We start from the raw sequence: 27,709 nt of genomic DNA, 5'->3' as shown, positions 1-27,709 counted from the left end.
GGAGCCGGTAGCGCAGCTCTGCCCCAACTGCAGAGGACAGGCCACTCCTCCTCGGCTTGTCCCTGCCACTGCAAGCCAAGCAGCGGCCCATCCTCTGCAGCCGGGCAGGACCACACTACCAGCTCCCACCGCTCTTCTGCGGTCAGCGGCCACCCCCACCCCCAGGTGGATCCGATAGCGTGGCCCTGCCCCAGTTGCAGAGGACAAGCTACTCCTCGGCTTGCAGAGGCGGGGACAAGGTGAGGAGGAGCGGCTCTCCTCTGCAGCCGGGCAGGGCCACGCTACCGGCTCCTGCCTGAGGGGCTGGGGGTGGCCGCTCCCTGCAGGAGAGCAGCGGGGACACATTCCCCACTTAGCCAGCTCCCTGCCCCGCTGTACCCGGCGGCAGAACAACAGGCTGGTTACCGCCCCCCGGGGTGGTCAGGATCCAGCCCGGGACGCCGCTTCAGGTATGAGCTGGGGCCCCAGCATTATGTCGCCCCATATATTTTGCCGCTCTAGGCACCTGCTTGTTTAGCTGGTGCCTAGAGCCTTCCTTGGCGAAAGCAGGATCTCTCATTCATTCTGTGAGATTCTTTGTATGATTGCCAGGATTCTGGTTGAACAGCAGAAAAAAAAAACCACCCATTAAGGGCCCAATCCTGCTCCCACTCAAGTCAGAGAGTTTTCTCATTGACTGAGTGGAAGCAGAACTGGCCTTTACTGTTATGGAGTATCTGAGCATTCAGTGGTGCATGAGTCTGATCTCACTTTTACTGGTGTAAATCAAGAGCAGCTCTCTGGAAGCTGATGGAATGACATGGATGACAAACTGGTGTGAGAGAGAACTCAAGCCCTAAAGGTCTGACCCTGCAGTCTGTACATAGCCTGCCTAGGACCTGCAAGGTCAGGCCATTTGTAGCTTCAGCATCTGAGCAAAGTCTTAGCCTTCCAGATCTGCTAATGCTTTTAACCTTTAGGGGTTGTCTGCTTACAAAAACTAAAAGGCCCTACACATGCACACACTCAAAATCAGTCATCTGCAGTTAAGCTACATAATCAAAAGTAAAAACACAAATCAGAAGAAAGTATCCAGAAGTCTGTGAGGAGCCAGTCCCAATGACATGTCCCTGATCTTACCTCTGGCTTTCCCTCTGGCTGTGCAGTGCTTCCAGGTATTGATCCTGGTCAAACAAAAAACCCTATGAAGACAAAGAGAAATACAAGTGTCCTGTATTGTCTTAGCATCCTTGTGGAATCTCTTTACTTGCAACACTTTGTGCTGATTCGGTGTTCCAAAATACATGTTTTCTCCTTAGCATCTGTCTGGGAGTTTGGCCACGAGAAGGAGAGCTGCTTCAAACACTTGTCTTATATAAAACAAATTCTCTCATTTTTGCATGTTTTCAGAGGCTTGTATCTGGGAAGAGCAAACCTTCAAGATTTTTAAATAGAACACATCTATTATTTTTCTAGGTACTGCCAGGATTCTCTCTTTGTCACATACATCTGCCACAGTAAATATGATTGCTCTTTCTGCATCTTGCTCAGGGGTCTTAAATGGAGCCCTTATTTTGATTCTATATGATCTTTCAAAATACTCTTCTTGGATCTTTAGCTAAATCCAACTGCAATATATTCAGAACCCACTGTTCCAAAAAAAGCAATATGATTGTTTGTTCCAGCTGTTCCAGAGAGTCCAATTATTCTGACATTTTAAATTCTGAATGATTTTCCAAGATTTGCAATCTGTTTAACATTTTATTTTCTTTAATGATGGCTGCATGGAGGCTGTTAGCTTTCTCATTTCTTTTCACGTGCTTTGTTGGCTTTTTCTGCTTCTGTTAGCTTGGCCTCTAAGTTATCAAAGCCATCATCTAAAACTGTAAGCTGTAAAATGTAGTATCTAGCTCTACAGTTGCAGAATGGATGCTACTAAAATGCCCGCACATTTCACATGGATCTCCTTGATGGAGTGTTTTTGCCCTAACACTCCCACTGCAGGGCCTGGTCCATGCAACACCGTTGACAAAGATGAGAGCTCCATGGTTCTCCTGATTGGCATTGTAACCATAGAATCATCATACTGGGTTGAGTTTTCTTTGGTTGTGTGTAATTTTTCCTTATTTTCTGTTTCCTCATCAAATCTGTTCTCAGTATTGGAGGGATTTAGTTCACAAAAGTGTGTTCATTCCCTTACACTAAGAAAACTCTGAGGATACGTATCTTCTCTCACCAGCCCCACCCCCCACACACTGAAAAGAAAACCCTATACAAGAGCCAAAGTGTTATTAATTTACTGTGTACCATTAATATACAGTGAATGCAAAACACAAGACAAGAGTTATTCATTATTGTGCCACATGTGTGAAATCTGAAGATATGATCTGATTTAGCACTCTCTTAATCAAATTTCATGCAGGTGTAACTCAGTGGAGTTATATCACTGTTCAAGTGGAGGAGGGCAGTGGTGAATAAGACCCATAATCCAAAGGTGGTATTTATACATCTATTGTGAGTGGCATGATATAAAAAATATTTGTTGTACTTACTTTTGACAGGTTGGATTTTTGGTCTTTTTAAGGCTCCTTGTTTTTCACCTGTGTGGTCACCTGGAGACTTCTGGAGAACATACATATAGGCTTCATACAGATTTAAAAGGTAGAACATTGTATATTTGCTATATAAACAACATTAACAATGACTTTTAACTACTAATTTGGGAAATGGAAGTGACCTAAGTGAATATCTCACGTTGTGCTTCACTCAAGAGACTACCATTTGATTCTTAGGAATAGTGTCCACCTGAATTGAGAGTTTCATATGCATCAGTAAGCATGCAAAGCAGTCAACATTTAGCCTCATTAAATTAGGTAAAATAGAAAAGTTGAGGTCTGTAGGTGAAGAAGGAAGAAAAATCAGAGTAACTCTGCAGCACTATGTAATTAGTCAATTTAGTACATATGTCAAAAATGCACAGTATATTGTGATTTTAAGACTATTGACTGATCTCAGATAAATACTTGCTTATAAGCAGGAATGCTGAGTATTTTAAAAATATACATGAATCAAATCAATGTCTTTTAAAGCCTATTTGGAATGTGATTAATATTAATTATCTGTAAAGCCCTTACTAAAAGCAATCTTATATAGCACCATATGTTTTAGGTGATAACAGGTGACAGGTCACTGCTATAAACAGAAAAAAGTGACATTGCAAAAGCCTTAAGTTTCCCTCAGGTACGGTTCTAACATAAAGCCCAATCCTGCAGGGTGCTGAGTACCTGCAATGCACACAGACTGACAATGAAAAGGGAGGGTGCTCATAGGACTGGGCTTCTGTCACTTATTTGTTATGCTGACATTGCTGATAAATTTAATCTAATGCCAGGTATTCATATTCTATTTCAGACTTTTCAGCATGCATGCACACTGTATGCAGTGAATCAGTAGGCTGCTGCTGTAGTAAGACTGCAGAGGGATTGCAGTCTTGCTACTATCAATTGGTTGTCATGGCCACAAGTAATACACAAAATGAAGAACAAAGAATCAGATGATTTAAAAAAATGATTACCCACTTTTTTCCTGACACCTTTTATTTTACAAGCTTTGTCCACACCAGTCAATTATAGAAAACACATAAATATAATAGACACTCTCACAACAGAACTTCCTGTATCTGCCAGTTCTTAAAATGTAATGCAGTAAGCAATATTTTGGCTTACAGGCAGTGAAATCTGAATTCACCCAACCACTGGGGTAATGGTTATACATCCTTTCAAAACCCCTTTTATTTAATGCAACTGAATTCAGATGGCTTGATACATTACTCCATCTCTTCAGTGCTAAGTGTTGTTATTGAGAGGAATCAAATCCCATTTGCAGTACAGATGTCAGCACATGAATGCTAATCATGGAGCTTCAGATCTTATCAAAGGATATACGTAGTTTTGGGGGGGGGGAAAAAAGCTCAATTTTAGTTTACAAAAGTTGAGTCTGGTTACCATGCAGAGTTAGCCAAAAATAAATGCAGTCACTGAATGACTGGCATGAAGAGAGTTTACATTGTGATTCACTGTTAGCTGAGAGCCTCCTCACCTTGTTCAGAGTTAGCCTTAGTTAATTACGAATTTAGTCATCATGAGAGACTTCAACTATATGTAGCTCATGGGTTACATAAGCTATTATCTATGACTCATACTTGTAGTATTGTGTTCTACCACAAGAGGTCACACAACATTTATAAATCTACTCTGTGGAAAATTTGCTAATGATTCCATCAGCAAAGTAGTGAAGTTAAATAGCACATAATAAATAAAAGGCAAACAGAATAAATTATAAAACAACAGGAAGACAATTTTCACAAAATTATTTTTCATGCCATAGCACTTTCAGCTTGTGCAGTCTGCTACCATCCATATCCAAACATCCTCTCGGCTGTGCAATTTATGCTGAAGGCTGGAGAAACCATATGTGGTGCTGTGGTATTTTCTGATGTAAGCTTGGAAGAAAGACAGAAGCAGAGTCCTCTTGGCATGGTGGGTAACATAAATCAGATGATATATGATTCATCAAAAAGGATTACTGTGATCAAATAAGCATGCTTGGTAATTCAGTGAAAATAATTAAAGCTGAGCTGAGCTAGACAAACTACCTGTAGTCCAGGGACAGGATAAACAGAATACACACTCATCTGTAGTCATTGCCACCTGGATTTGTGAAACATATCATTTCATGAATACACTATCCATGTTTCTTTGATGCAATGCAATTAATTATCAATGTGATACTATAGTGACCCAGTGCATATTAGTAGCTAGGGTGGTGTCAGTATCCCTTTTAAGATTCTGTTTTCATGACAGCATTTACTCCCGTTCTATGGCATCTGCTTCCTTCAAAGTGTGTATGGAAATGGACAGGGATGGGTGGCTGTGGGGGAGTTCATGCACAGCCCTTCTGCAGCAACAGAGCACTTCCCTGAACCTTGCTGCCATGGGGGCCAGGAGGAGCACATGGGGGAAGGGGGAGCACAGTCCTGGAAAGCAGCATAGAGTAGCTGGCTTTCTGAGGGCTGCCCTGAGGCGTGCAGATTTCCCTTTAGATATTGGGGGTGCCTGCACGGTTGAATGGCCGTGTCCCTTGCTCTCTTTGTGCAGCCCTAGATCCCTCCCCCTGGAGATGATGCATCAAATGCTGTGTGCAGTGGACCAAAGAGAATTTTTCGGAGTAAGTTTTCTCCTCTGGCTGCCTTTTCTGTGCTAGGGAATGATAGGATCCATAATGATGTGATGCACAATAGCTTATCATTTATATGATTAAAAACTGCCTAATTATGTGTCTAGCTTACAGGCTGTAATGACATCAAAAGGGCTGCTACAGTCTCTCTCGGGAAACAATATTTCTTGCTCTTTTCTCTTTACCTAATTACGTATTTACCTGAGGAAGTGTAAGGCTGTGTGAGCACTGACCGACGTTGTTTTTGTTTGTCTTTTCCTAATCTAAGTAAATATAAATAATATTTATAATACTAATAATTCTTAACTCTTAAATAACAGTGTTCATCCAAGGATGTCAAAGTGCTTTACAAAGGAGGGCAAGTATCATTATCTCAGTTCACAGTGAGAGAAACTAAGGCCTTTTCTACACTACAAAGTTTTGTCGACAAAAGTCAGCTTTCGTTGACAAAGCAGTGGAGGTGTACACACTGACATGCCTCTCCCACCCATGTAACTGCCCTGCTAGGCTGACATAATAAAACCACGGTGACAAGCTGCATAGAGCTTTTTCTGGTGTAATTAGAGCGACAGCGCATCAGTGTAGACTCCTCACTTAGTTATGTTGCCTTAATTGGCCTCCAGGAGGTGTCCCACAATGTCTATCATGATCACTCTGGTCAGCAGTTTGAATTCTGCTCTGAAGGTACACAGGTATGCACCCCTCATTTAAAGGCCCAGGAATTTTTGAAATTCCTCTTCCTATTTGCCCGCCATGCACAGTTCACACAGCATCTTCCCATCTGACCATGCCGGCTTTCCATAGCAGACATGTTCCCACGTGGAGCACACCAGAGCTGTTGGATCTGCTAAGTATATGGGGCAAGGAGGCTGTGCAGTCGCAGCTTTTCACCAGCTGTAGGAATTTCGATACATATGGGCTACTTGCTAATGGCATGCAGGAGAAGGGGAACAAAAGGGACACGCAGCAGTGTCATGCTAAAATCAAGGAGCTGAAGCAGGGATACCAGAAGGCAAGGGAGGCTAACCATCACTCTGATGCAGCCAAAAACATGCCGCTTCTATAAGGAGCTGCATGCCATCCTCAGTGGCGACCCTGCCTCCACCGCCAGGAGCTCTGTGGATGCTTCGGGGAGACTGGAGGCAGTGGCCAGCAGACTCAACCCTGGTGAGCAAGTTGTGGACAAGCGGGTGGAACTGGAGGATGATGTGGAGCACATGGAAGGGCCGTCTGGTGGCACAGCAAGTCAGGACCTCTTTTCCACTCCGGAGGGGTCTAGGCAGTCCTAGCATTCCAGCTGTAGTGCACAAGACAGGGAAACTCCGGTAAGTGCTTATTTTGCTTTGATATTGCAGTGAAAGGAGATTGAGTTCTCATGAACTTTGTTGTATGGTAGAAGAGGGATAAGGGACAGAAATTAATAACAGAGCCTGTGGGGCCACAGCAGAAAAGTTTGTTAATGTCCAGGGGGATGTCCCTGGAATCCTCTATAGCGATCTCTAGGAAATTTTCGTGCAGGTTTTCTGCAATCCTCTGCCTAAGATTTCTTGGGAGAGCTGCCTTGTTTCTCCCCCCCGAGCTGTAGGAAACTTTGCTGCACCACCCAGCAATTATTTCTGCAGGGATCAGAACAACACACAAGCGAGCAGCATACAGAGCCAATATGAAGCCACACGCAGGCAGATGTACCCTTGCATCCTGGATTACTCTTAGGAGTGAGACATTGGCCTTGATTACCTTAGTCTGTGGAAAAGGGTACCAATCTTCAGAATAGGCTCCCTAGCCACTTCTAGTAACCCCCTTCAAAAAACACTTTTTGCCCCTTCTTGCCCTTTCCCCCTCCCTCCCCCTCCCCCCCCCCCGCCCTGCAAACTCACCTTAATTGGGACTTGCAGCAACCCGTGTGCTAGCTCAGGGACAGTGAGAAAGAGGTATGTATAACTTTTGTGATTCAGGGCTGTGAGTGCACTCTCAATAGTATCTCTGTTCATTGTTTCTTTGTCTTCTAAAGATGCACCCTTGAGAACACACTCTTTCACACTGGCGAAGCACCTCCATCAGATAAGAGGGCGACCCAGGAGAAGTAAGGAGTATATGTTTTGTGGAGTGCTACAGTCAACAGATGCAGCACATAGCGAAATAAGTGTGGAGGGAGACAATTAATGAAAGACTGAGGCCAGACAGCCAGGAAAGGACACGGGCAGGAGCAGATAATAAAGCTCCTGGAGGACCAGACAAAGGTGTTGAAGTCCCTCATTAGCCTGCAATCAGTGTAAATCCGTGCCCAACTCCCGCTCCAGCCACTACAGAACTCTGGTCTATGTCCTCCCTAAACTCCCACACTGCATTCATCATGTGTTTCTGGTCCCCCACAGTACCCCATGCACTCCAAGCCTGAGGACTGGTTTTCCAATGAAAATTGGAATTACACCCAGCTGTGAGAGCTCTAACCATGAGACTGTTCATTTTCCTGTCTTCTGTTTGTCCAAAGGTTTGTGTTATATCTCATTAAAATGGTTCTTCAATTGTGATATATATACATCGCTCAGTGCTAACATTGAAACAGTGGCTATAGGTAGGAATATTTACTCCTTGCAATTAATGCTCAAGAAGCAATCACTACAGCAGTAATTCATGGCAGCAAGTAAACATTGCCTGGCTGAATTCATCACATTACTGGGAATCATTGTCAAAATGCTCCTTCAAAGCCTCCCTAATTCCAATAGCCTGCTGCTGCTCCCCTCTAATTGCCCTTGTATCCTGCTGCTCAAAATCAGCAGCCAGCCGATCAGCCTCTGCAGCGCACCCATGGGGAAACTTTCCCCCCTTTGATTTGCAAATATTATGGTGAGTACAACAGGCCACAATGATCATCAGAATATTTTCTTCATTGATGTTTAACCAGATAAAAAGGCAGCGCCAGCATCCTTTTAATCAGCCAAAGGCAAATTCAATGGTCATTTGGCACCTGCTGAGCCTGTTGTTGAAGCACTCCTTGCTGCTGTCTAGGTTCCCGATCTAAGGCTTCATGAGCCATGGGAGCAAGGGGTATGTGGGGTCTCCAAGGATCACTAGGGGCACGTGCACACCCTCATTTGAAATCTTCTGGTCTGGAAAGAAAGTCCCAGCTTGCAGTTTTCTATACAGTCCAGTGTTCCGAAAGATGCATGCATCATGCACATTCCCTGACCACCCCACATTGATGTCAGTGAAACAGCCCCAGTGATCCACCAGTGTCTGCAAGACTGTGACTGGGTGGACTGGGTCTGGAGGCCATCTGCTAGAGGCCTTGTAGCCCTGCCACACCCCACCCCAGAAAAGGGCAGTAGAGAGGTCCTCCAAGCTGCCTAGAGCGGTTGTATGGGACGCAGCTAATCAGGGCCAAGTAAGCTAGTATAAGAAGATCTGCAGGGCCTGAGTGAGATCAATTCCTTTCTGGAAAATTGTGGCTGGCTGCTGCTGAGTTTTTGTCTGCTGCTGAGCCATGAAGGGCTGACTAACCTAATTGCCTTCTATGCTGAGATAACCGGCTCTGTGGATAAGGGAAAAGCAGTGGATGTGCTATTTCTGGACTTTAGCAAAGCTTTTGATACAGTCTCCCACAGTATTCTTGCCAGCAAGTTAAAGAAGTATGGGCTGGATGAATGGACGGTAAGGTGGATAGAAAACTGGCTAGATGGTCGGGCTCAACGGGTAGTGATCAATGGTTCCATGTCTAGTTGGCAGCCGGTATCAAGTGGAATGCCCCAAGGGTCGGTGCTGGGGCCAGTTTTGTTCAATATCTTCATTAACGATCTGGAGGATGGTGTGGACTGCACCCTTAGCAAGTTTGCAGATGACACTAAACTGGGAGGAGTGGTTGATACGCTGGAGGGTAGGGATAGGATACACAGGGGCCTAGACAAATTGGAGGATTGGGCCAAAAGAAAAATGATGAGGTTCAACAAGGACAAGTGCAGAGTCCTGCACTTAGGACGGAAGAATCCCTTGCACTGCTACAGACTAGGGACCGAATGGCTGGGCAGCAGTTCTGCAGAAAAGGACCTAGGGGTTACGGTGGACGAAAAGCTGAATATGAGTCAACAGTGTGCCCTTGTTGCCAATAAGGCTAATGGCATTTTGGGTTGTATAAGTAGGGGCATTTCCAGCAGATCGAGGGATGTGATCATTCCCCTCTATTCAGCACTGGTGAGGCCTCATTTGGAGTACTTTGTCCAGTTTTGGGCCCCACACTACAAGAAGGATGTGGATAAATTGGAGAGAGTCCAGCGGAGGGCAACAAAAATGATTAGGGGGCTGGAGCACATGACTTATGAGGAGAGGCTGAGGGAACTGAGATTGTTTAGCCTGCAGAAGAGAAGAATGAGGGGGGATTTGATAGCTGCTTTCAACTACCTGAAAGGGGGTTCCAAAGAGGATGGATCTAGACTGTTCTCAGTGGTAGATGATGACAGAACAAGGAGTAATGGTCTCAAGTTGCAGAGGGGGAGGTTTAGGTTGGACATTAGGAAAAACTTTTTCACTAGTAGGGTGGTGAAGAACTGGAATGGGTTACCTAGGGAGGTGGTGGAATCTCCTTCCTTAGAGGTTTTTAAGGTCAGGCTTGACAAAGCCCTGGCTGGGATGATTTAGTTGGGTTTGGTCCTGCTTTGAGCAGGGGGTTGGACTAGATGACCTCCTGAGGTCCCTTCCAACCCTGAGATTCTATGATTCTATGAAAACAGTACATATTTTGGGAAGTGGTTTGAGTCACTCTCTTAAAAGAGCAATGGGGAGGTATCTTAAATGGGAAACATATTTATTAAAATGTTTAAAAGCACCTACTCAAGGTTGTAGGCACTTGTACGTACATTTCTTAAGGCAGAAGGATGGTCTTATGGTTAAGGCACTTGACCACGGGGACTCAGGATGTTAAGGTTCAGTTGACGCAGACTGTAAAATGGGACTAACAATACTTCCCTACCTCCCACAGATATTGTGAGGGCAAATTAATTAACGTTTGTGATGTTCTGTGACACTATTGTAATGGGGCTCATATCATTACATAGAGAGGAAGAAAAACATAAATGGACAAATAACCATATTAGAACATTTAACCAGCCTTCTCAAAGTTTACTTCATCTCTCAAAATATAAATGGTCCCTGTCAATCCATCATGAAGAAACCCTATCAAACCATCGATGACCATCTCACCCCACTCCCTCAGAAAAGCTTGTGGGGGGGGGGAGAAGATGAGCCTTGCAGCATACTGTGGCAGTCAATAAATCTGGGCTGTCTCACACCAAGGGGGAAAGAAGGATTTAAAAAAAAACACCTGGGAAAGAGGAGGTTTGTAGGAGCTGTTAAGAGTGAGCAGATGATACAGCTGGGATGTGGGAGTGAATGGCAGATCCTATAAGCCTTACGTTGGGAGATGCCTGTAAAAGGAGATCTTTAATAGCTCACTGTGCAGAACTATAAAGACCAATAGGGCCAAGTTAAAGTCAATTGTCTGCTTAATAGATAGCCATTATAAAGAACAAAGGGCAGCTGTAGTATGATTGTTACCAAGGCTTTGGAGTGGAGCCCAGAGCTGGAGCCCAGAGCAGCTCCGGAGCAGTAGAGCTGCAGGTTTTTGCCTGGAGCAGGAATGGAGCCGGAGCACAGCTCCAAAGCCCTGATTGTTACAGCTTGAAGCCTTGAGCAAATGTTCTGCTGAGTTTTGAACAATCTGCAAGCAATGGGAATGCACTGGTGGAAGCCTTTGTAGGAAGGAAAATTGAGGCTTATAATCATAGGGGAGTGTGGGGTTTGACACTTAAGGAAGGTCATCATGTTATAAATAGGGGTATAGCATATGCAAACTGTGCAACTGGAGAAAAAACACAGGTATGATCTTGTGCTGTATCTCTGGGAAGTGCGGCACAAAACTCTCAGCCCAAGAGCGGTGAAGGTGCGTGGACTAAGAGGGTTTAAGCCACCTTTTTACCCTTCTGTTTCTAGGCTGATTCAGGGGCCAAAATGGGATGTAATTTAGGTAGCCCTTAGGTGACACCTATGTTACAACAGCTCATGCCAAGCTGCCTATGGGCAGCAGTACCCTGTGGAATCATAATGGTGCCGGATCTGGTCCTTTCCTCAGCCCCATACTGGTGCACCCCTATATTGGAACATGCAGAAGAGGCTTTGTAGTTTCTGTGCTGTGGGAATTCTTTTGTGGCCAGACCTAGGCTTTTTATTATACTTGTATGCTATTGCACCTGTAGGATCAGGGAAAAATACCCCTCCCTACTTTGTTACCGCATCCAACATATGGAAAGGCTGCAATTGAAAATGATACCACCGTTTTAATTAAGCTAATTAACTGACCAAGTTTCCTCAATAAGTGGGAAGACAAAAGGAAAGAGAACCTGTTTATAACAATGACTTCTTCAAGACATTCTTATTGGTAAGTAAGCATGGATCATTAGAGAAAGAAACCAAGGAAAAAGGGTGCTCTGCTGTCAAATACTTTCCTTGAGTTACAGAAAGTTTGGGGATTTTGAAAGTATATACCCTTGAAAGTTTAGTATTCTTTGTCTTTGTTGAAGGATGTAGCACTTCATAATAAAATATTTAGCACTTAAAGGGATCGCCTCTGAAAACCAGCTGTGCTTAAGGCTTTTGAATGCAGTCAAACCTCATAACATAGTGCTCATAGATTATAGACAATACACACCTAGTTTAGACTCTTCAACAGCAGATTACAGCAGCTTCTTCCATGTCTGTTTTTATTTTCCTTATTTCAAGGTCTGCTATTCTTTATCATAGCTCTGAATGATTCCTAAAGAGCAGTATTGTAGACTAACTAGTTCAGAACAGACAGCTAAAATGGATTGACAGTGATTCAATTACTATTAATGAAACCTAATTTCTATAGCATATTTAAGTGCACTACATAATAAAACTATCCCCCAAGGTTTACTGAATTAAGAAATAGGGTCCCTGCAGCATCCTCCAGTCAGTGAGGATGTATGACAGCTCCCTCATGGGAGTCCTAGGTAATTTGAAAAACCAATTCAGTCCACTTCCTGGTCTCTGAGCTCGCTGAGTCTCTCACATACAGCCATGTAGGAGATTTTCTACAATCCTGGGGCTGTATTAACTAAAGCATTCGATGTGGCCACCAGTGGGGGAATTCAAGGGCTTGAGAAATCAAGAACTGTAAGGCTCAAGGAAATTTGCATGAATTTCCTGCCCACTGAGCAGCTCTGTAACTGTCCAAACCAGGAAGCAGGTATTTCGAGGGGAGAAGCTTGAGCAGACTCACTTTATGATAAGGCCACGGATTATTTTGTTCTCGATCAAAGCCTTATTTATCTCTGGACTGTGATTGCACCATTATAGCCATTCTGATGTATTAATACATGTTTAGTTCAAAATCATTTTCATAGTGGAAAAAAGAGTGGACACTTAAATGGCTATCAAGAATATCCAGAGTTATGATTAATGATGCATTTTGTGAAAGAGTTACTAAACTTCATGCTTCAGGGTTAAGCCAATTTCTAGCTATTAGAGAAAAGGATGGGACATAACATGAGGGGTAGATTACTCCATATCTGCCTACTGCTGGAGTCATACACCTTCCTCTGAAACATCTGGTGCTGGCCACTGTCAGACGATACCTACCTATGGCAGTTCCCGTGTTCCTATAATATACATCATTTAGCCCACAGAGCAGCTAATCAACAATCTATATGAATTTAGTAATTTCTCAAAAATAGATTTTTGTGCCATCACTAGATTATAACAGTTTTTAATGAGCGTAGAAACTTAGCATTTGGTCATGTACATTTTTCATGCATTGATCATGTTAATTTGATTCAGTTTAATTCGTGAATTATTACAAATCCTACATCAAGATTCTGACACTCTTGTGGAGTCCCACGAAGTCACGAGGACTCCTCCGTGGCACAGGGCTCTGCATTAGCAGATCCTGATACAAGTTTGCTGCCTAAAGTCAGTGTTTAAAAAATGATAATCTTTTTAAAATGGTTCTTATTCTAACCAGAACTCCAACTTGTAAACAAAATAATGTTGGGTCTGATCTTGGTATCTGATAAATACAAGTAGAGATTGACATTTACCACAGAGTCCTATTGGAGTCAGTGGGACTGTGCTTGAACGTGGGGCTCTGACTATGCAAATCAGATTCCAGAGTCAGAACGTTGGCCACTTAAATGTTTTCCAGGATACCTAAAGTGTGCCAGTCCACATTACTGATGAATAACCTGTGTTATTTAACCTTACAGACAAACTACAGCAATTCTACTTTTTGTTAATAGTCCCAGAAGGCTGATGCTTTGTTTTCATAAAGCTAATCTTAGTCTGAAGTGAAATCTTAATAAAACTGGTTTGTACTGTTAATGCTGGCTCAAACACAAGCTTAAATGTAACAGCATAGGCAGGGTCACTAATTTTAATTACTTCAGAAGCGACAACTTTGGGTAGTGAGCACTTCATAATACATAAAACCCCCAGAGAAACAACAATAGCACATCTTCTGTTGACTGGATTCTGAGATTTTTTTTGGTCCCGTTGTGTGGAATATATTAGAGGCATTTGTAGCATTGTATTTTGTATGAAACTAGAATGCTGAGCAAGTGTTGTGCTGAGTAAAATTCTAAGACAAGTCTGAGTAGAAAACCAAAGGCTAACTTTCTATTCAAGAGATCTTATCTATGAATTTAACTTAATTTTTTTCTTAGTCCGTCTTGGATTCTGACCCAGTAGTTCAATTAAAGCTTGAACACAAAGAAAATACGATTCAGCACTTTCTTTGGCATAGTCTTGTTGTTTGGGTTTGTGTACACAACAACTCTTCTCGACTAGATGAAGTGCTTCAGCATCTTCTGTTCTATAAGGAAGAGCTCCACCGGAAAAACTGGTAAGGATAACTCTGATATAGTTCTTATGGAACCAACCTTTGTGCTTAAATGTTAATCACACCTAAATTGCCTATGAAAAAGATTTATAATCTGAGTGCCAAAAGCAGAAGCAATTCATGTACTTTGCCTTACTTCATTTTATCAATAAATTGTTCCTACCTTTTTCACTACAAGCACATACAGATATTGTACTAGTTTGTCTTTATTAAATTAGTTATTGATAGGAACTTCATTCCAGCATTTTAAGTTGCCTTAATTTTCCAAGTAGTTAAACAGCTGAAATGAAGTGTGCTATCCTTCAGGGAAATATATCAAGCTTCGATTTTTGTTTTTTTTGTATTCCTTACTTGTGAAGTGTGACCAAAACTAATCTTGAATGATTAAAATTAATTTTGCGTGGGAATGATTTCCTGAATGATTCTGTTAATTTAAGTATCAACAGGCAAAGTCAAGCTTTAAATCTGGGCTTTGTTTAGCAGAGCTACAGTATTAAATGAGTGTGTTGTTTTATTTTTCTTTTTAAGAACATTTTTGAAAAAAAGAAGCATCTGCAAAAGTGATGCAAGGTACCTGCTCATTCATAACCAAAAAAATCTAGTCTAAAACATAATAGGAGGTTGCCCTGGGAACCAAATGTAAGCTTCCCTAGATATCAGGGATGTTCTGTCCCAGGGTATTGGTTTAGCTGCGTAAACTTCAGTGAAATGGGACAGTGAATATAACAGACCTCTCAACAAGCATGATTTTTTCCCTTTGTTTTGTTCTTGAGCCTTAGTACATAACTATAATGGAAGAAGCAGCAGAAAGGTTTTACCTAAACATAGAGCCTATCTCTGTCAGACTATCTCAGGCTGTAACCCAGCCCCCTGACAACAGGATGTGAAGCTCTGCATCCTCAGAGCAAGGTGGGGACTGCAGGGGGGCCCTTCTCCTCCTCTTCTCCTTTCCACTGCTTACAAGGTAGCAATTTTTATAGTATCTCTCATTCTTTCCAAGTGCTTGATTGGATCTTCAGTTTCCAGACTACATTACTCCATTATAGAAAGGAACCAAACAGTAAGTGGGTGGGTTTGCCAATGTAGGGTTTGGGCTTGAGCCTATCTCTACACAATAGTCAGACTCTGTATATAATGTAATAATGCTGCTGAGCAAATGCCACATAATTTACCTTTTCGCCAACATGACACACAATTCTCTGCTCAATATAAGACCACAAAAATTATCCTGCCACTTCTAGCTCCTCATCTTGCCCACCCTCCCTTTGTCATTAATTTCCATAGATGTGTTACTTTGTTTGTCAGTGGCTTTGTACACTGTTGTCCTTAAAAGGACAGAGTGGGAAGAAGAGAGAAAAATCTGTCTGATACAGAGGGCAGCACTAAGACTGAAAAAGGCCTTCACAGTTACCCTTTTCTCAGATGTAGTTGGAAGTAGGAACTGAAGGTGGCCAACCAGAGCACCTAAGCCACAGAGGAAGGCAGCTGTCAGGCAGCTCTTTATCATATAGAAGTGGAGCTGAGGATACCTAAATGGCAACCACTTCTTCTTGCAAGCCTCCTCCATCTTCCTCAAGACAGTGCTTCAGAGCCTCACGCCACTGCATGCTCCCTGTTGCTGGGGACCACTAAGCCCTGCAGGAATGGGACTTCTTTTCTGCAATGCAAGGCAATTACATGCATTTTTATTTTTATTTGGGGGGACTTTTTTTTTTTAAAAGTACTTCAGTAAAACCAAAGATTACCAAATGATTTAGTAATCAGTTAAAATCTCCTTATTTCTAGCTGGTCACCAGATTCAGTGCAACTCTGCCGTATAGATCACCTGGCCTGACAGCACAACTTCAGTCCAATATGCTACTTAGTAGAAAGAGCCTTGATAAGGGGCACTGATAACACTGGGAAGACTCAGAGAAAAGTTGGTCTAGATCTTTGGCCCAGCCCAAGTCCCTTTTGTGTTGCTCCAGCTATCACGAGCCAATAAAATAGTCCTCAGAAACTGTTCCTGCCAGCGTAAGTTAGATGCAGCTCTGTGTTGCTCTAACCTTCATGAAGACCGAACTAGCCCCTGGCTGCCCCCAGAATTGGGTTATGGGGTGGAAAACACCTTTTGCACCCTACCCACTCCAGCTGCACAGAGCTCTCTATGTTTAGAGCACCTTGTCTCTATGGAACTTTTTGGTTCTTTTTGTTGCTAAACCTGGCAGATACAATGCAATATAATAGATTAACACAATGTAATACATGCAGTAAAGTGCATTAGAATCACCTAGAAACAGTAATTTCAAAAGATGTGTAGCATCAGCATAAAAGTCTTTTGCAGCAGCGGTCAGTGCGACTGGCACAAGGGCTGCCTGAGCTGCTCCTGAGCCAGGCGCACTGGCCGCTGCAGAAGTTACGGAGGTCACGGAAAGTCACGGAATCCATGACTTCTGTGACCTCTGTGACAAATTTGCAAAACCATGCTCGGAAGTGTCCCTAGCCTCTGTTTGCCAGAAGCTGGGAATGGGTGCAGGGATGGATCACTTGATGATTACCTGTTCTGTTCAGTCCCTCTGAAGCACCTGGCATTGGCCACTGTTGGAAGACAAGATACCGGGCTAGATGGACCATTGATCCCAGTATGGCAATTCTTATGCTCTTAAATTGAGAGGATAGCATTCTCTAGGATCTTTTGCTTCATCTCTGAGCGGCATGCATCCTGTTATTGTTTTTGTTGTGAATTATGGGAAGCTACATGGGTTTACATTTTAAAAAATCCCATAAATCCACTGTCTCCACCCCATTCTTCTTGTTTGTACTGGTTCATGCCATTTTCCAATTGTTATGGGCCAGCATGATCCCAACAATGTTCTGTACTATTACGGTGACAACCGTGACTATGGCCAGGCTGCTTGGGCTGTATTACAATACTCGGGGTTGGACAGATTCAGCACTGGACTTCGCCTGTTGCACCACTGAGCAGATGATGCTGAAGCAGGAGAATATTCTATGGCAGCAGCAGCTCCTCCAGCAGCAGGAAGATACTCTGCAGCAGTGGCAGCAGGCTGAGGCAGAACACCAGAAAGATGCTGAGCTGTTGAAACAAGAGGACGGATTCCTAGATCACCTATACAGCATACAGTGCCATTTATGGGCCTGGGAAATTAGGTTGGATTGGTGGGAGAGGACAGTCTGCAGGGCTGGGACGAGCAGTGGTAGCAGCAAGAGAATTTCAGGATAGGGAGGACTACCTTTGAGAGCTGTGCAGAACTGTTCCTGGAGCTTCAGTGGCAGCGTACCAACATGCAGTGCCCCATACTCATGGAGAAATGGGTCGCCATTGGCATCTGGGAAGCTGGACATTCCAGAATGTTATTGGTCTGCAGCCAACCAGTCTTGCATCCGAAGAAGTGGGTATTCACCCACGAAAGCTCATGCTGCAAAACGTCTGTTAGTCTATAAGGTGCCACAGGATTCTTTGTTGCTTTAGCCAACCAGTTGAGCATGAGGAGACCAACTGTTGAGGCCATTCTCATGCAGGTCTGCTATGCCATTGGTGAAGTGCTGTGTAACCAGGGCATGAAGCTGTGTAATGCTCAGAAGAGTGATGGCTTTGCATGCATGGGGTCCCAAACTGTATAGGTGCACCACCACCCCCAATCCCCTGCCAGAGCACAGAATTTATAAACAGACATATTTCTCCAAGGTGCTTCAAAGACTGGTGGACCACTGCAACAGGCTTACAGGCATAAATGCAGAATGATCTGGGGGGATCCATGATGCTAGGATCTTTTGGAACTCAGTAGTATTTAACTTAATGGAGAGAGGCTCCCAGGACCACTGTGAACATTGATGATGTGGAAGTTGGTTTGGTTATTCTGGGAGACCTGGCTTATCCCCTGATGCTCTGGCTAATGAAGCTATATAGAGGCTGCTTGGACAGAAGGAAAGAACATTTTAACTATTGTCTCAGTAGTTGCAGAATGGTAGTCAAGTGTGCATTGGCTGTTGAAAGGCAGAAGGCACTGTTTATGGAATAGGTCTGAAGCAGCAGAATTTTTTTCCCCCAACCATTGTAACTGCATGTTGTGTTTTGCACAATATTTGTGAGAGTAAAGAGGAAAGCCTGAAGGGTAGGTAGGAGGCTGAAGAACAGAGACTTGCTCGGAGGTTTGAGCAGCTAGCAAGGTATCCCAAAGAACACAAACAGCTGGGGGAATGCTGGAAGGGATGCCTGTTTGTGTTTTGAGTCCCCTGGCTGAACATGTTAGCCCATGGAGGTGGTACTGGGATGCAGACATTGCAAGCACTGGAGTATTTAGTGTTCCCTATGTGCTTTTGTAGAAACCATGCATTATTTCATTGTTAGTTAAATGATTTTCTGTGCAACTGCAATGACGACTCATAATGGATGTTCTGTGAAGAGTTTTTATTACAAAACAATAAAAAAATCAATAAAAGTTTTAATGAAACCAATGGAAAAGTAATATCTTTGTAGTTGGAAATATATTTAACTAACCAATCTATAAAATAACCAGCTATACACAAACCTTTAATGAATGCAACAGTAAGAACATTTGAAGTACATCAAATGGAGGAGGGGGAGAGGCATAAAGTTACAGGCCAGCAAACACCGGGCCTTCAGAACTTCTTGTCTGCATGGGTTCTGGATTAAGTGCTGCAGCTCAAAATTATCAGTGGTATTGCAGGGCTTGCTGTGGGGATACAGTGGTTAGGGGTTGCTGCTGGTCCCAGTAGCCAGCATTGTCCAGGGGCTGAAGGACATGGCTGGATTCCAAATTATGGGACTGCAGGGCCTGCTGGCCTAGCAGCAGCATGTTTTGCAGGAAGATGTTCTAGCTCAAGATAGTATCCATGAGCTGTCTCTGCATCTCTGTCTTTTTCCATGCTCTCCTTTGCCATGGTGATGCTGTCGTTAGCCACAACCACTCTTTCCCTGAGCACTGAGACACTGTCCTTGGCCACTGTCATGATCTCCTGGGAGAGGTGCATTTCTTTCTCCCATTGGGTCCTCACCTACTGGCTCCGCCTCTCAGTCAGCCTGGTTTTCCTGTGTGACTGAGCCAAGAGTTCTGCAAACATGTTGTGAGTCTTCCTTTTTCTTCACCTCAGGCTGGCTAGTCTGTCAGCAGTAGATAGAGGCCCTGTTCTTGATGGTTTGGCTGTTGCAGGTGCTGTGACTATGGGAGTAGGGGAAAAATAACCCAGTCACTTGTTCATATCCCAGGCAAGTCATGAGAGCTTTTTTAAAAAGTATGTATACGTGATTTTACCCCCTGAGACTCTTCTCATTCTTTGTCAGAAACTCAGAGATAAGTGGCCTGCGTGTACAGAGGGTGCCTGGTCCATTTGGATTTCTGTATATTGTATCTGCTTTCACGCTGGTAGGGATGGGGTGGTCAGAGCTATGTTTCCAGGTTGCTTTTTCAGTTTTGTTTGAGCACTGGAGGCCCTCCTGTGGTGTTGGAGGTATAAAGAGGAGGTTGGGGGGGGTGTTGTTGGGGGCGAGCTAGATAGCAATCTCTTCTACATCCCCTTTAGGCTATCCTCCTGACTTGATGTTGTTAGGCTGAGGCAGGTGACGAGGAGGTTGAGAATGGCCTTTTTCAAAAAGGCAAAGGGTGGACCAGTGATAGAGGCTGTAAAGCTATTCACCAGGATAGTTCCCCAGAAGTGCTGCAGGATTGGAAGGGGCTTGCAAGCTATACTCAGACCATGGGCATGCAACTATTCTCTATAATATGTGAAAGAAAACCGAGCAATTTCTCAGTCTTACTTTCTGCTGCATCTCCCTGGCAGACATGGAGTAAGTGCAGAGAAAAGAAGAGAGGGTTCTGACATGATTTTATAGGGTATTTGTACCTCAGCAGGGAGCAGTATTGTTTGTGCCTTGTCCAGGCATCCAATGTTCAGTTGTGTCTACTGTAAACTACAAGAACTAAGCAAATTTCCTGTAAGCAGGGTCTCAATACACTGTTGAATTTTGCACTAATGAATGCTTTTCATTATTTGAACCTGCTGCAAGAGGGTGGGTGGAGAGGGGGAGGAATTCACACTCTGATTGTACTCTGCTGTCAAGTGCCATTTTGAAACAGCAAAAGACAGAGAGATGGAGGCTCTTAGCTCACAGCTACCAACAATAATATTAAATGGTAAAGATAGGTACTTACATGCCAAAGTATCCTTCCAAAGAATCTGACTCTTTTGGTCCCGGCCTGGGTTTCCAACTGGGACTCTGGCTCAGCCAATGGAGGGAAGGAATCAGAGTCCATTGCAGCAGGGCAGGACTGAGTTTAGCTTTCCAGCTTGCTGTTGTCAGGGTGCTGAGTAGGCAGGCCACGCATCTGGTCTTAAAGTGGACAGTCCTGCTTTTCTAGGGTTTGTCCCCCATCCAGTACTGAGACAAGATCAGATGTGGTTTAATCTGATATTGGACAGGGGATGCCATTTTGAAGAACGTGCAAGGTCACTTCCACCCACTCAGCCCATATCCCCAATGTCACCCACTCATGGCAGGTAATAGCCTTGACTGATGGGTAATAGCACAGAAGCTGGCCAAGGAGAACATTCAAGATCACCAAAGAAGAAGGTATCTGGGACAATGGGGTCTTTCGAACACTGGGTTGAGAAAGAACACTGACCAACAAAAATAGGGATGGAGCAGTGCTTTGCAGGAGCCCTGGCCAATGAGTGCAAGGCAGGGTGGAACTCTGGAGTATGTCCAATAGTGTGTTTTGGGGGCTGTACCCAGTGGCAGCAGTGGCCAGTGGGTGACAGGTGTGCGGTGGCTATGGAGCAAGCAGCTTGGCATGCAGTACCGGGAGCTGTTGGCTGGAGGTGGAGAGAGACTCGGATCAGGGATACAGAAGAATGCACTCTTAAAAATGGTGTCACCTGTGCAGCATGACCTTGTGTCTGTGTAAGGTCAGACACAATGGAGATGAGGTCACATCAGTGAGGGTGGGACATGGTGTCACTGGAAGTACCAGAACACCCAGTATTCCGGGAATGAGTGAGTGACCACCCTAGTCCTGAGTCCCAAAAAGATCCCATCTCTCAGTGGGGCAGCTTTTCTCCAGCATCCTTTCGGTCATTCCCCAATGGGTCGAGCCAATCGGCCTCAGTGTGGGAGAGGGGAGAGTGTGGGCAGTAAGCTCCTAATAGTGCCTGGGATGAGTCATACTGTAATTGTGTAAAATCCTGTCCAGTGCATCAAAAAATCTTCCTCTGGATTCTCTTTTTATCTCTCATTTCAATGTACTTTCTCCTGAGCTGCTTGTTCTTTATTCAAAACTGGTTGGCAACCTGGTCATGACCCCTTGCAGACATCTGCTTTGCGAAGTCCACAGAATGGTCCTTTAGTCCTGTGGCTGGCCACAAGAGCTTCCTGAACCAATGCTTCTCCTAGATGACAATGAGATCTGGGGTCTCAGCATGGCTCCCCACAGCTGCAGGCAGCATGTTGTGGGCCTTCTGGACTGCAATACCAGTTGTATTGCCAGAAAGATACACTGGGATCCAGAAGCAAATGGGCAAAATCTGGCTCTGTGCCATTTTTTAAAGGGGGAAAGGCCATCTTGGGAACTTGATCGGTGCAGTAAGAAGACAGGTCAGTAACGCTCAACCTGCAAAACCGTTGGAAGCATGCAAAAAGTGGTGCACAACAACTGCATGCACATGAACAAAAGACTGAACTAATACAATTAGAATCAAACCTAGTACACTTTGCAAGAGTTCCCAATAAATGCAGAGGTAGTGCACAGTGATGAGTTGTGTCATGTGTATATGTGTGTTCTCAACCTGGATTAACTCATTTGATCTGGTGTAAATCCCCTATGTAGACCAAGATGTGGACAGTAATTGATCCTGGAATAATTTTAAATTTCTTCTTAAGATCAGTGTCTCTGCTAATACTTTTAAATCCCTTTTTCTTTGCATATATGGAATAGAGACTTCTGGCCTCTTTCTGTGTACGGGCATTTTCTTTCCTGGACAGCCTTAGATCACCACTAACATTGTCTTTTCAATCAGTGTTGCTATGATAGAGATGTGAAGATATGTGCTATAACACTATTCATACTTAGGTGATTCAAAGAATGGTTTTATAAAAATCTTCACAATAAACAATGTAACAGTTACAAATGAAATTATATCAAGTGTAAACTCAACTGTGGCTCACTTTCCCCCTATTTTACCCTTATGCTGCCAGGAATAAAGCCTCTCCCTCCTTGGTATTTATACTTTTCAAACATTTGTAGCCTCTTAATATATTCTCCCCCACTCCACCCCTCTTTAACTGTTGCTCAGCCAATCTGTACTGTACTTACATATTTAGGTCTTTTAATCTCTCTCAAAAGTCAGTTCCTCAGGGCCCTGATCATTTGTGATTCTTTTCTGAAATTCCTCCAGTTTTTCACATCTTTGATAGTGAGTGAGGTGTCCAGAACTGAAGGCAATATTCCATGTGCACTCATATCAGAAACATGTAGAAAGGATCTATATAATCTCTGCTCCATAATGTGATGTGACTCTGTATGCAACTCACGTTTGAAATAGCTTTTTTTTTTTTGCTACCATGTTGCATTGCAAACTCATGTCTAATTTGCTATTCACTATCACATTTTGGAAAGGAATAATGTTGAAAGTGACCAAGTTTCTGCCTTGCATTAAATATCTGTGTTTCAGATTGTTTTCCCCTCAATATATTTGCTTGCATTTTACAAGGTGAGTCATTTGGTTATTTTTCTGACCAAGTTACTAACCTCTTTGCATGCCTTTGTATTTGTGCCCTTACTGATCTTTACTCCTTCTTTTAGATCACTTAATGAAGATACTGAACAAAACTTGACATAAATATTGATTTTTCTGCAGCTCAGCATCTCCCACAATTCTGAGACATATGGACTATTCTTCTTTCTGCAGCTTTGGGAGGCAGTTCAAAGCTGTAGTACAGCCCATGCTAGCCAGCCACATTCCCTTCTCAGGCCTGCTGCCAGATCTTCTGCCTCCACAGCAGCAAACTGGCAGTTCAGTTCTCTTTGCCAGCTTATTACTTTATCCATATTTTCAGGCAGTAATCAGCAGCCTTTCTCCTCCAGCTCCTGGACTGGGTATGGAGCAGTCAGGTGGTCTCTGCCACATCAGGTGGTCTCAGCCATCCCAGCACTGCAGCCCCTCACCGTCAGACTCTTTTACTCCTTTTCAAGCATAGCAGAGCTGTCTCACAAGCACCAAGTTAAATTCAAGTGGTGGTGTATCTGCAAGGAAGCTATTATAAACTCTTCGGAGGGCAAATTGTGCCCTGCCTGTTCTCAGCCAACAGACTCTGGTACTGCTAGGGCACAGGAATGTTGGTCCACACCCTTGCCCCAAGAAGCTGTGACTCCAAAACAGAAAAGTCTGATTTGGAGACGCAGACCAACCAGAGTGAGGACTCGGAGATGCCAAGGACAAGGAGGACTTCATCTGATCCAGGACAGAACAAGAGCTAAAAGAACACCCCCCCACACACACTCCTACATGGGTCATACATTCATTAAGGAGAGAAACAGCATTCACACTCAGCTCCCCTTGTTCCCAAATTAAATCAGGGAACTCTGGCAATGAAACCCTCTTCCCCAGGCAGGGAGAGTGCAACCCTGAGGGGGAGGACAGTGAGAGAGAGCTCCAGAGGGCTCAAGGCACTGTATAAAACAAACTGCAAAAGACCATGTCCTAGAAACAGCTGGGTGGCAACCACTGAAAAGTTGGCCAAAAAAAGGCTAAAAAATTCAAAAAGAGCAAAAAAGGGAAAGAAAAGGTATATCAAAAGATAACATATAGCAGGTATTCATCCTCTGCCTCAAACACCTCCTCTTTTACTGCGGAAGGGGACCTCTCAGATTGAAGCTCTGAGCAGAACATGTGGGGGGGATAGGGGAAAAGGTTTTGGCCCTCTGAAGCATTTGAAGCCATGTGCAAAAAGGTCACATCCACAATCCAGATCCAACCTAAATAGGTGCTAGAAGATAGGTATCCCTTTAGGCTTGTCCTTGAAATCCTCTTCTGAGACAGCAGTCCCACTGCATTCATACTTCAAGGATGTGATCAGAGAGGAATGGGAAACCCCTAATAAGGGCACACACATAAGCAGGTATACACTTAGGTATTACAAATTGCAAGAGCCCCCCCCCAAAATGCCATTATATATACCAAAGGTCAGTGCTGCAGTGGCATCTCAGGTAAAATATATAGTAACCCCATACAAAGGGGACTGGGGATTTCTTTCCCAAAGATCCAACTGATATAAAGGTGAAAGACATCCTAAAGAAGGAACTTTGAGGCTTCATTCACCACCATTGGAGCATCTCTGGCAGCTACATGCTTTGCAAGAGCCACTGTGTCCTGGCTGGATGTCTTTAGTGCTATGAAAGACCATCCTGACTTCCGGTCTACTCTTATGAAAATTTCCCTAGCAACAGCTTTTGTGGATGTGTAAATGGATGTAATGAGATTTTCAGCCAGGGACATGGCATCCAGCTCAGCAACCAGATACTACATCTGGCTCCACAGCTGGAAGGTTGACATTCACTCCAAAAAGTCCTGTGCTCATCTAAATTCACAGGCTCTCTTTTCTCTGGGGAAGAACTAGACAAAATAGTGGCAGAAAGCTCTGCCAAACCAAAACAATCCCTCCTCTCAGTGCTCTAAAGAGGAACTACAAACCTAGCAACAAAGATTGTCAGTCCTCCCAAATAAAGATACCAGAGGAAAGGCAGCAGGTATATATGGGGAAAACCCTGGAACGGGATTGGGTGGCAAATCCAGAGGTGGTCCACTGCCTCTAAGAGCCCAGTACAACAACAAACAACATATCTCCACCCAAACCTGAATCTGCAAGGCAGAATTCTCCACATCTCAGAATAATGGTTTTGATTGACCACAGAAGTGGGTGAGAGAGGTGGCATGTTGCAGATACTCCTCAGACTAAAGCCCCACCTTATCCCGTCTTCATCCAGTCCCCCATCTCAAAACAACAGCTCACTACTCATACCCATTACTCCAATTTGGCTTTTCATCAGCTCCCAGGGTCTTCACCAAGATGCCTGTGGTAATAATAGCCAGACCTTAGGTCTCAGGGCACTCACCTGATCCCTTTCTAGATTACACCTTGATTAGAGCTCCCACCCAAGCAGTGGTACTCAGTGCCACAGTCTGGATGCTGAATCTGCTTCAAGCATATGGATTTGTGATAAACACCAAGAAGAGTTCCTGGATTCCCTCCACAAAAATAGTTCACATGGGAGTGGAAATAGAAACTTATGCACAGAGATCTACAAATCACTGGACAAATACCACGAGATCCAGAACCTGATATCCATGTTTCTAAATTATGCAAGGCCGACCATGAGATACTGGATCCACGCCAGGTGCTGAACTCTGTAATATGGTGGACAGTCCCACAGAATGTCTGCAAGGGACTTCCCACATGCCTTCCAGATCCGCAGATATTCACAACTGATGCCAGCCTGCCAGGATGTGGGGGTGCATCTGAGGAACAGGACAGTGTAGGGCACCTGGAATCCCAGGGAAAGGAATAAGAACATCAACCTATTGGAGTGCAGAGCTGTCAAGCTAACTCTACAGAAGTTCCAGAACTACCTAAAGAGGAAACGTTCTCATCCAGCTGAAAAAAACAACCACTGTGGTGTGTATGAACAATAAAGGGGAAACCAGGAGTGTAACTCTGCATGCAAAATTGGTGGAGATAATGGAATGGGCAGAGAGGACTCTTCTTTCCATAAAAGCAATACACATAAAGGACAGCTGAACTAAAAGGCAGTCCGGCTCAGCAGATGCACCGTCAACAGCTCAGAATGGTGCCTGAATCAGAAAATTTTCTCTCTGATTTTGCAGTATTTCAGCAGGGAAGTAGACCTCAACTCCCTGGGGATAGATGCTCTTTTGCACAGATGGCCACAAGACCTGCTATTCACATCCCCACCTTTTCACTTCTAGGAAAGGTGATCCAGAAGATAAAGCAAGAAGCAGCAAAGGTGATAATGCTAGCTCTGCACTGGCCAAGGAGGCCAAGGTTCTCCGATCTGATAGAACTGAAGTTAGAACCACCATTGCAGCTACCAGCGAGACCAGACATCCTTTACCAAAGTTCAATCCTTCATCAAGACCCAGACCATCTACAACTGACAGCCTGGCTTTTGAGAGGAAAGTGTTAGCCGTACTTCCAAAGTGCTTGGAACTCTATTCTTCTCCTCCAGGCAAGCTTCAACACTAAAGGCTATCTGGACTAGGTTTAGCTTGTGGTGTTGAACACAACAAAAATCCCAAGGATCCTGGTATCCCAGTTATCCTGGGCTTTCTTCAGGAAGCTGATGAAAAAGGACTTTAGCCCAACACAACAGTGCACCAGGTGTCAGTTATAAGTAACAACCTATTCTCGGGATCCTCTGATTCCTTGACAGAGAGCCCTCAATTATCTAGATTTCTCTGAGTAGTGAGACTGGCTAAACTTGCAGTTAGATAATGATGCATCCTTTTGAGCCACTGAAATTAATATCTCTTCTACCTATCCATCAAAACCCGTTTTCTGGTAGCCATCACGTCTGCTAGATTAGTTTCTGAACTAGCAGCTTTATCCGCGCAGGGTCCCCACTGTGTGTTCCATGATGACAAGGCGGTGTTAAGAACCCCAGAATCATTCTTATCTAAGGTGAATTTTTCATCCCATGCCTCAGAGGAAATCGTTCTCCTTTCATTCTGTCCAAAGCCATGGCATCCAACAGAAAAGATGTGGCACTCAGGTGTTCAAGGAGCACTAAAGATCTATACGAAGCACACCAAAATCGACAAGAAGATCGGGCTCCTTGTTTGCCTCCTTTCATCCAGAGTACCAAGAACTCAAGATATCCAAGCAGTCACTAGCTAGTTGGATCAAGCTATGCTTCATAGAAGCATACAAGATGTCAAGTACTCTTGTTCCATATGGAATCAAGGTACACTTCACAAGGTCTATGGTGATTTCTTGGGCAGAAAGAGCTTGTGCTTTCCCTGCAGAGATCTGCAGGGCAACAACATGGTGATCAGTTAACACCTTTATTAGGCATTTTAAAATGGACTTTCTGTCCTCCGTAGAAGCCTTCTTTGTCAGTAAGGCACTGCAAGCAGTGGTCCTGTAATAGCATTGCTATTTTGGGCAATTAACTCAGCGTGGGCTGGGGCTAGGCATTCTGTTTTTCTAATCCCTCCCTGTTTCTGTTCACCAATCCCATACATATCATAATTGTGGGAGATACTGAGCTGCAGAATGGTAAATTTCTTACCTGATAATTTGCTTTCTGCAAGCAGCATCTCCCACAATTCTATCTGCCCTGGATGGCTTTCTAGCCAAAGGAATTTAATTTTGATAGTTAGGCTTGTAGACCACTGTACATAGTTTACTGGTTGGCACTGAAGTTATTGTTACTAATCATATTCTACAAGTTTTTATACAGTATTGGGATGAATCATCAGCAGGCCAGAGAAGGGGTTGTGACTATCCCAGGCTGTGCTACAACTTTGAACTGCTTCCAGAAACTGTAGACAGGAAGGGAC

The 27,709-nt window shown here is 43.9% G+C and overlaps 1 protein-coding gene across 8 annotated transcripts in view; it reads left to right on the top strand.

The window, feature by feature from the left end:
* Positions 1 to 27,709, top strand: part of TMEM232 (transmembrane protein 232) — a 126,486-nt gene that overhangs the window by 34,965 nt on the left and 63,812 nt on the right. For 7 of the 8 annotated variants that reach the window (XR_005600725.1, XR_005600727.1, XM_039545510.1 and 4 more), the window contains 3 exons: positions 2,541 to 2,640; positions 4,366 to 4,517; positions 13,941 to 14,119. Coding sequence is in view for 6 of the 8 variants with exons in the window: in XM_039545510.1 (XP_039401444.1) it covers positions 2,541 to 2,640; positions 4,366 to 4,517; positions 13,941 to 14,119 (431 nt within the window). In the remaining 2 variants the exon portion in view is untranslated. The remainder of the gene's footprint in view (positions 1 to 2,540; positions 2,641 to 4,365; positions 4,518 to 13,940; positions 14,120 to 27,709) is intronic. The other variant, XM_039545513.1, reaches the window with a different exon arrangement.

The sequence above is a fragment of the Mauremys reevesii genome, linkage group 6 (assembly GCF_016161935.1).
Source record: "Mauremys reevesii isolate NIE-2019 linkage group 6, ASM1616193v1, whole genome shotgun sequence".
Taxonomy (NCBI): Eukaryota; Metazoa; Chordata; order Testudines; family Geoemydidae; genus Mauremys; species Mauremys reevesii.
Note: the sequence above shows the minus strand (reverse complement) of the source record. Positions and strands in the feature narration are given on the sequence as shown.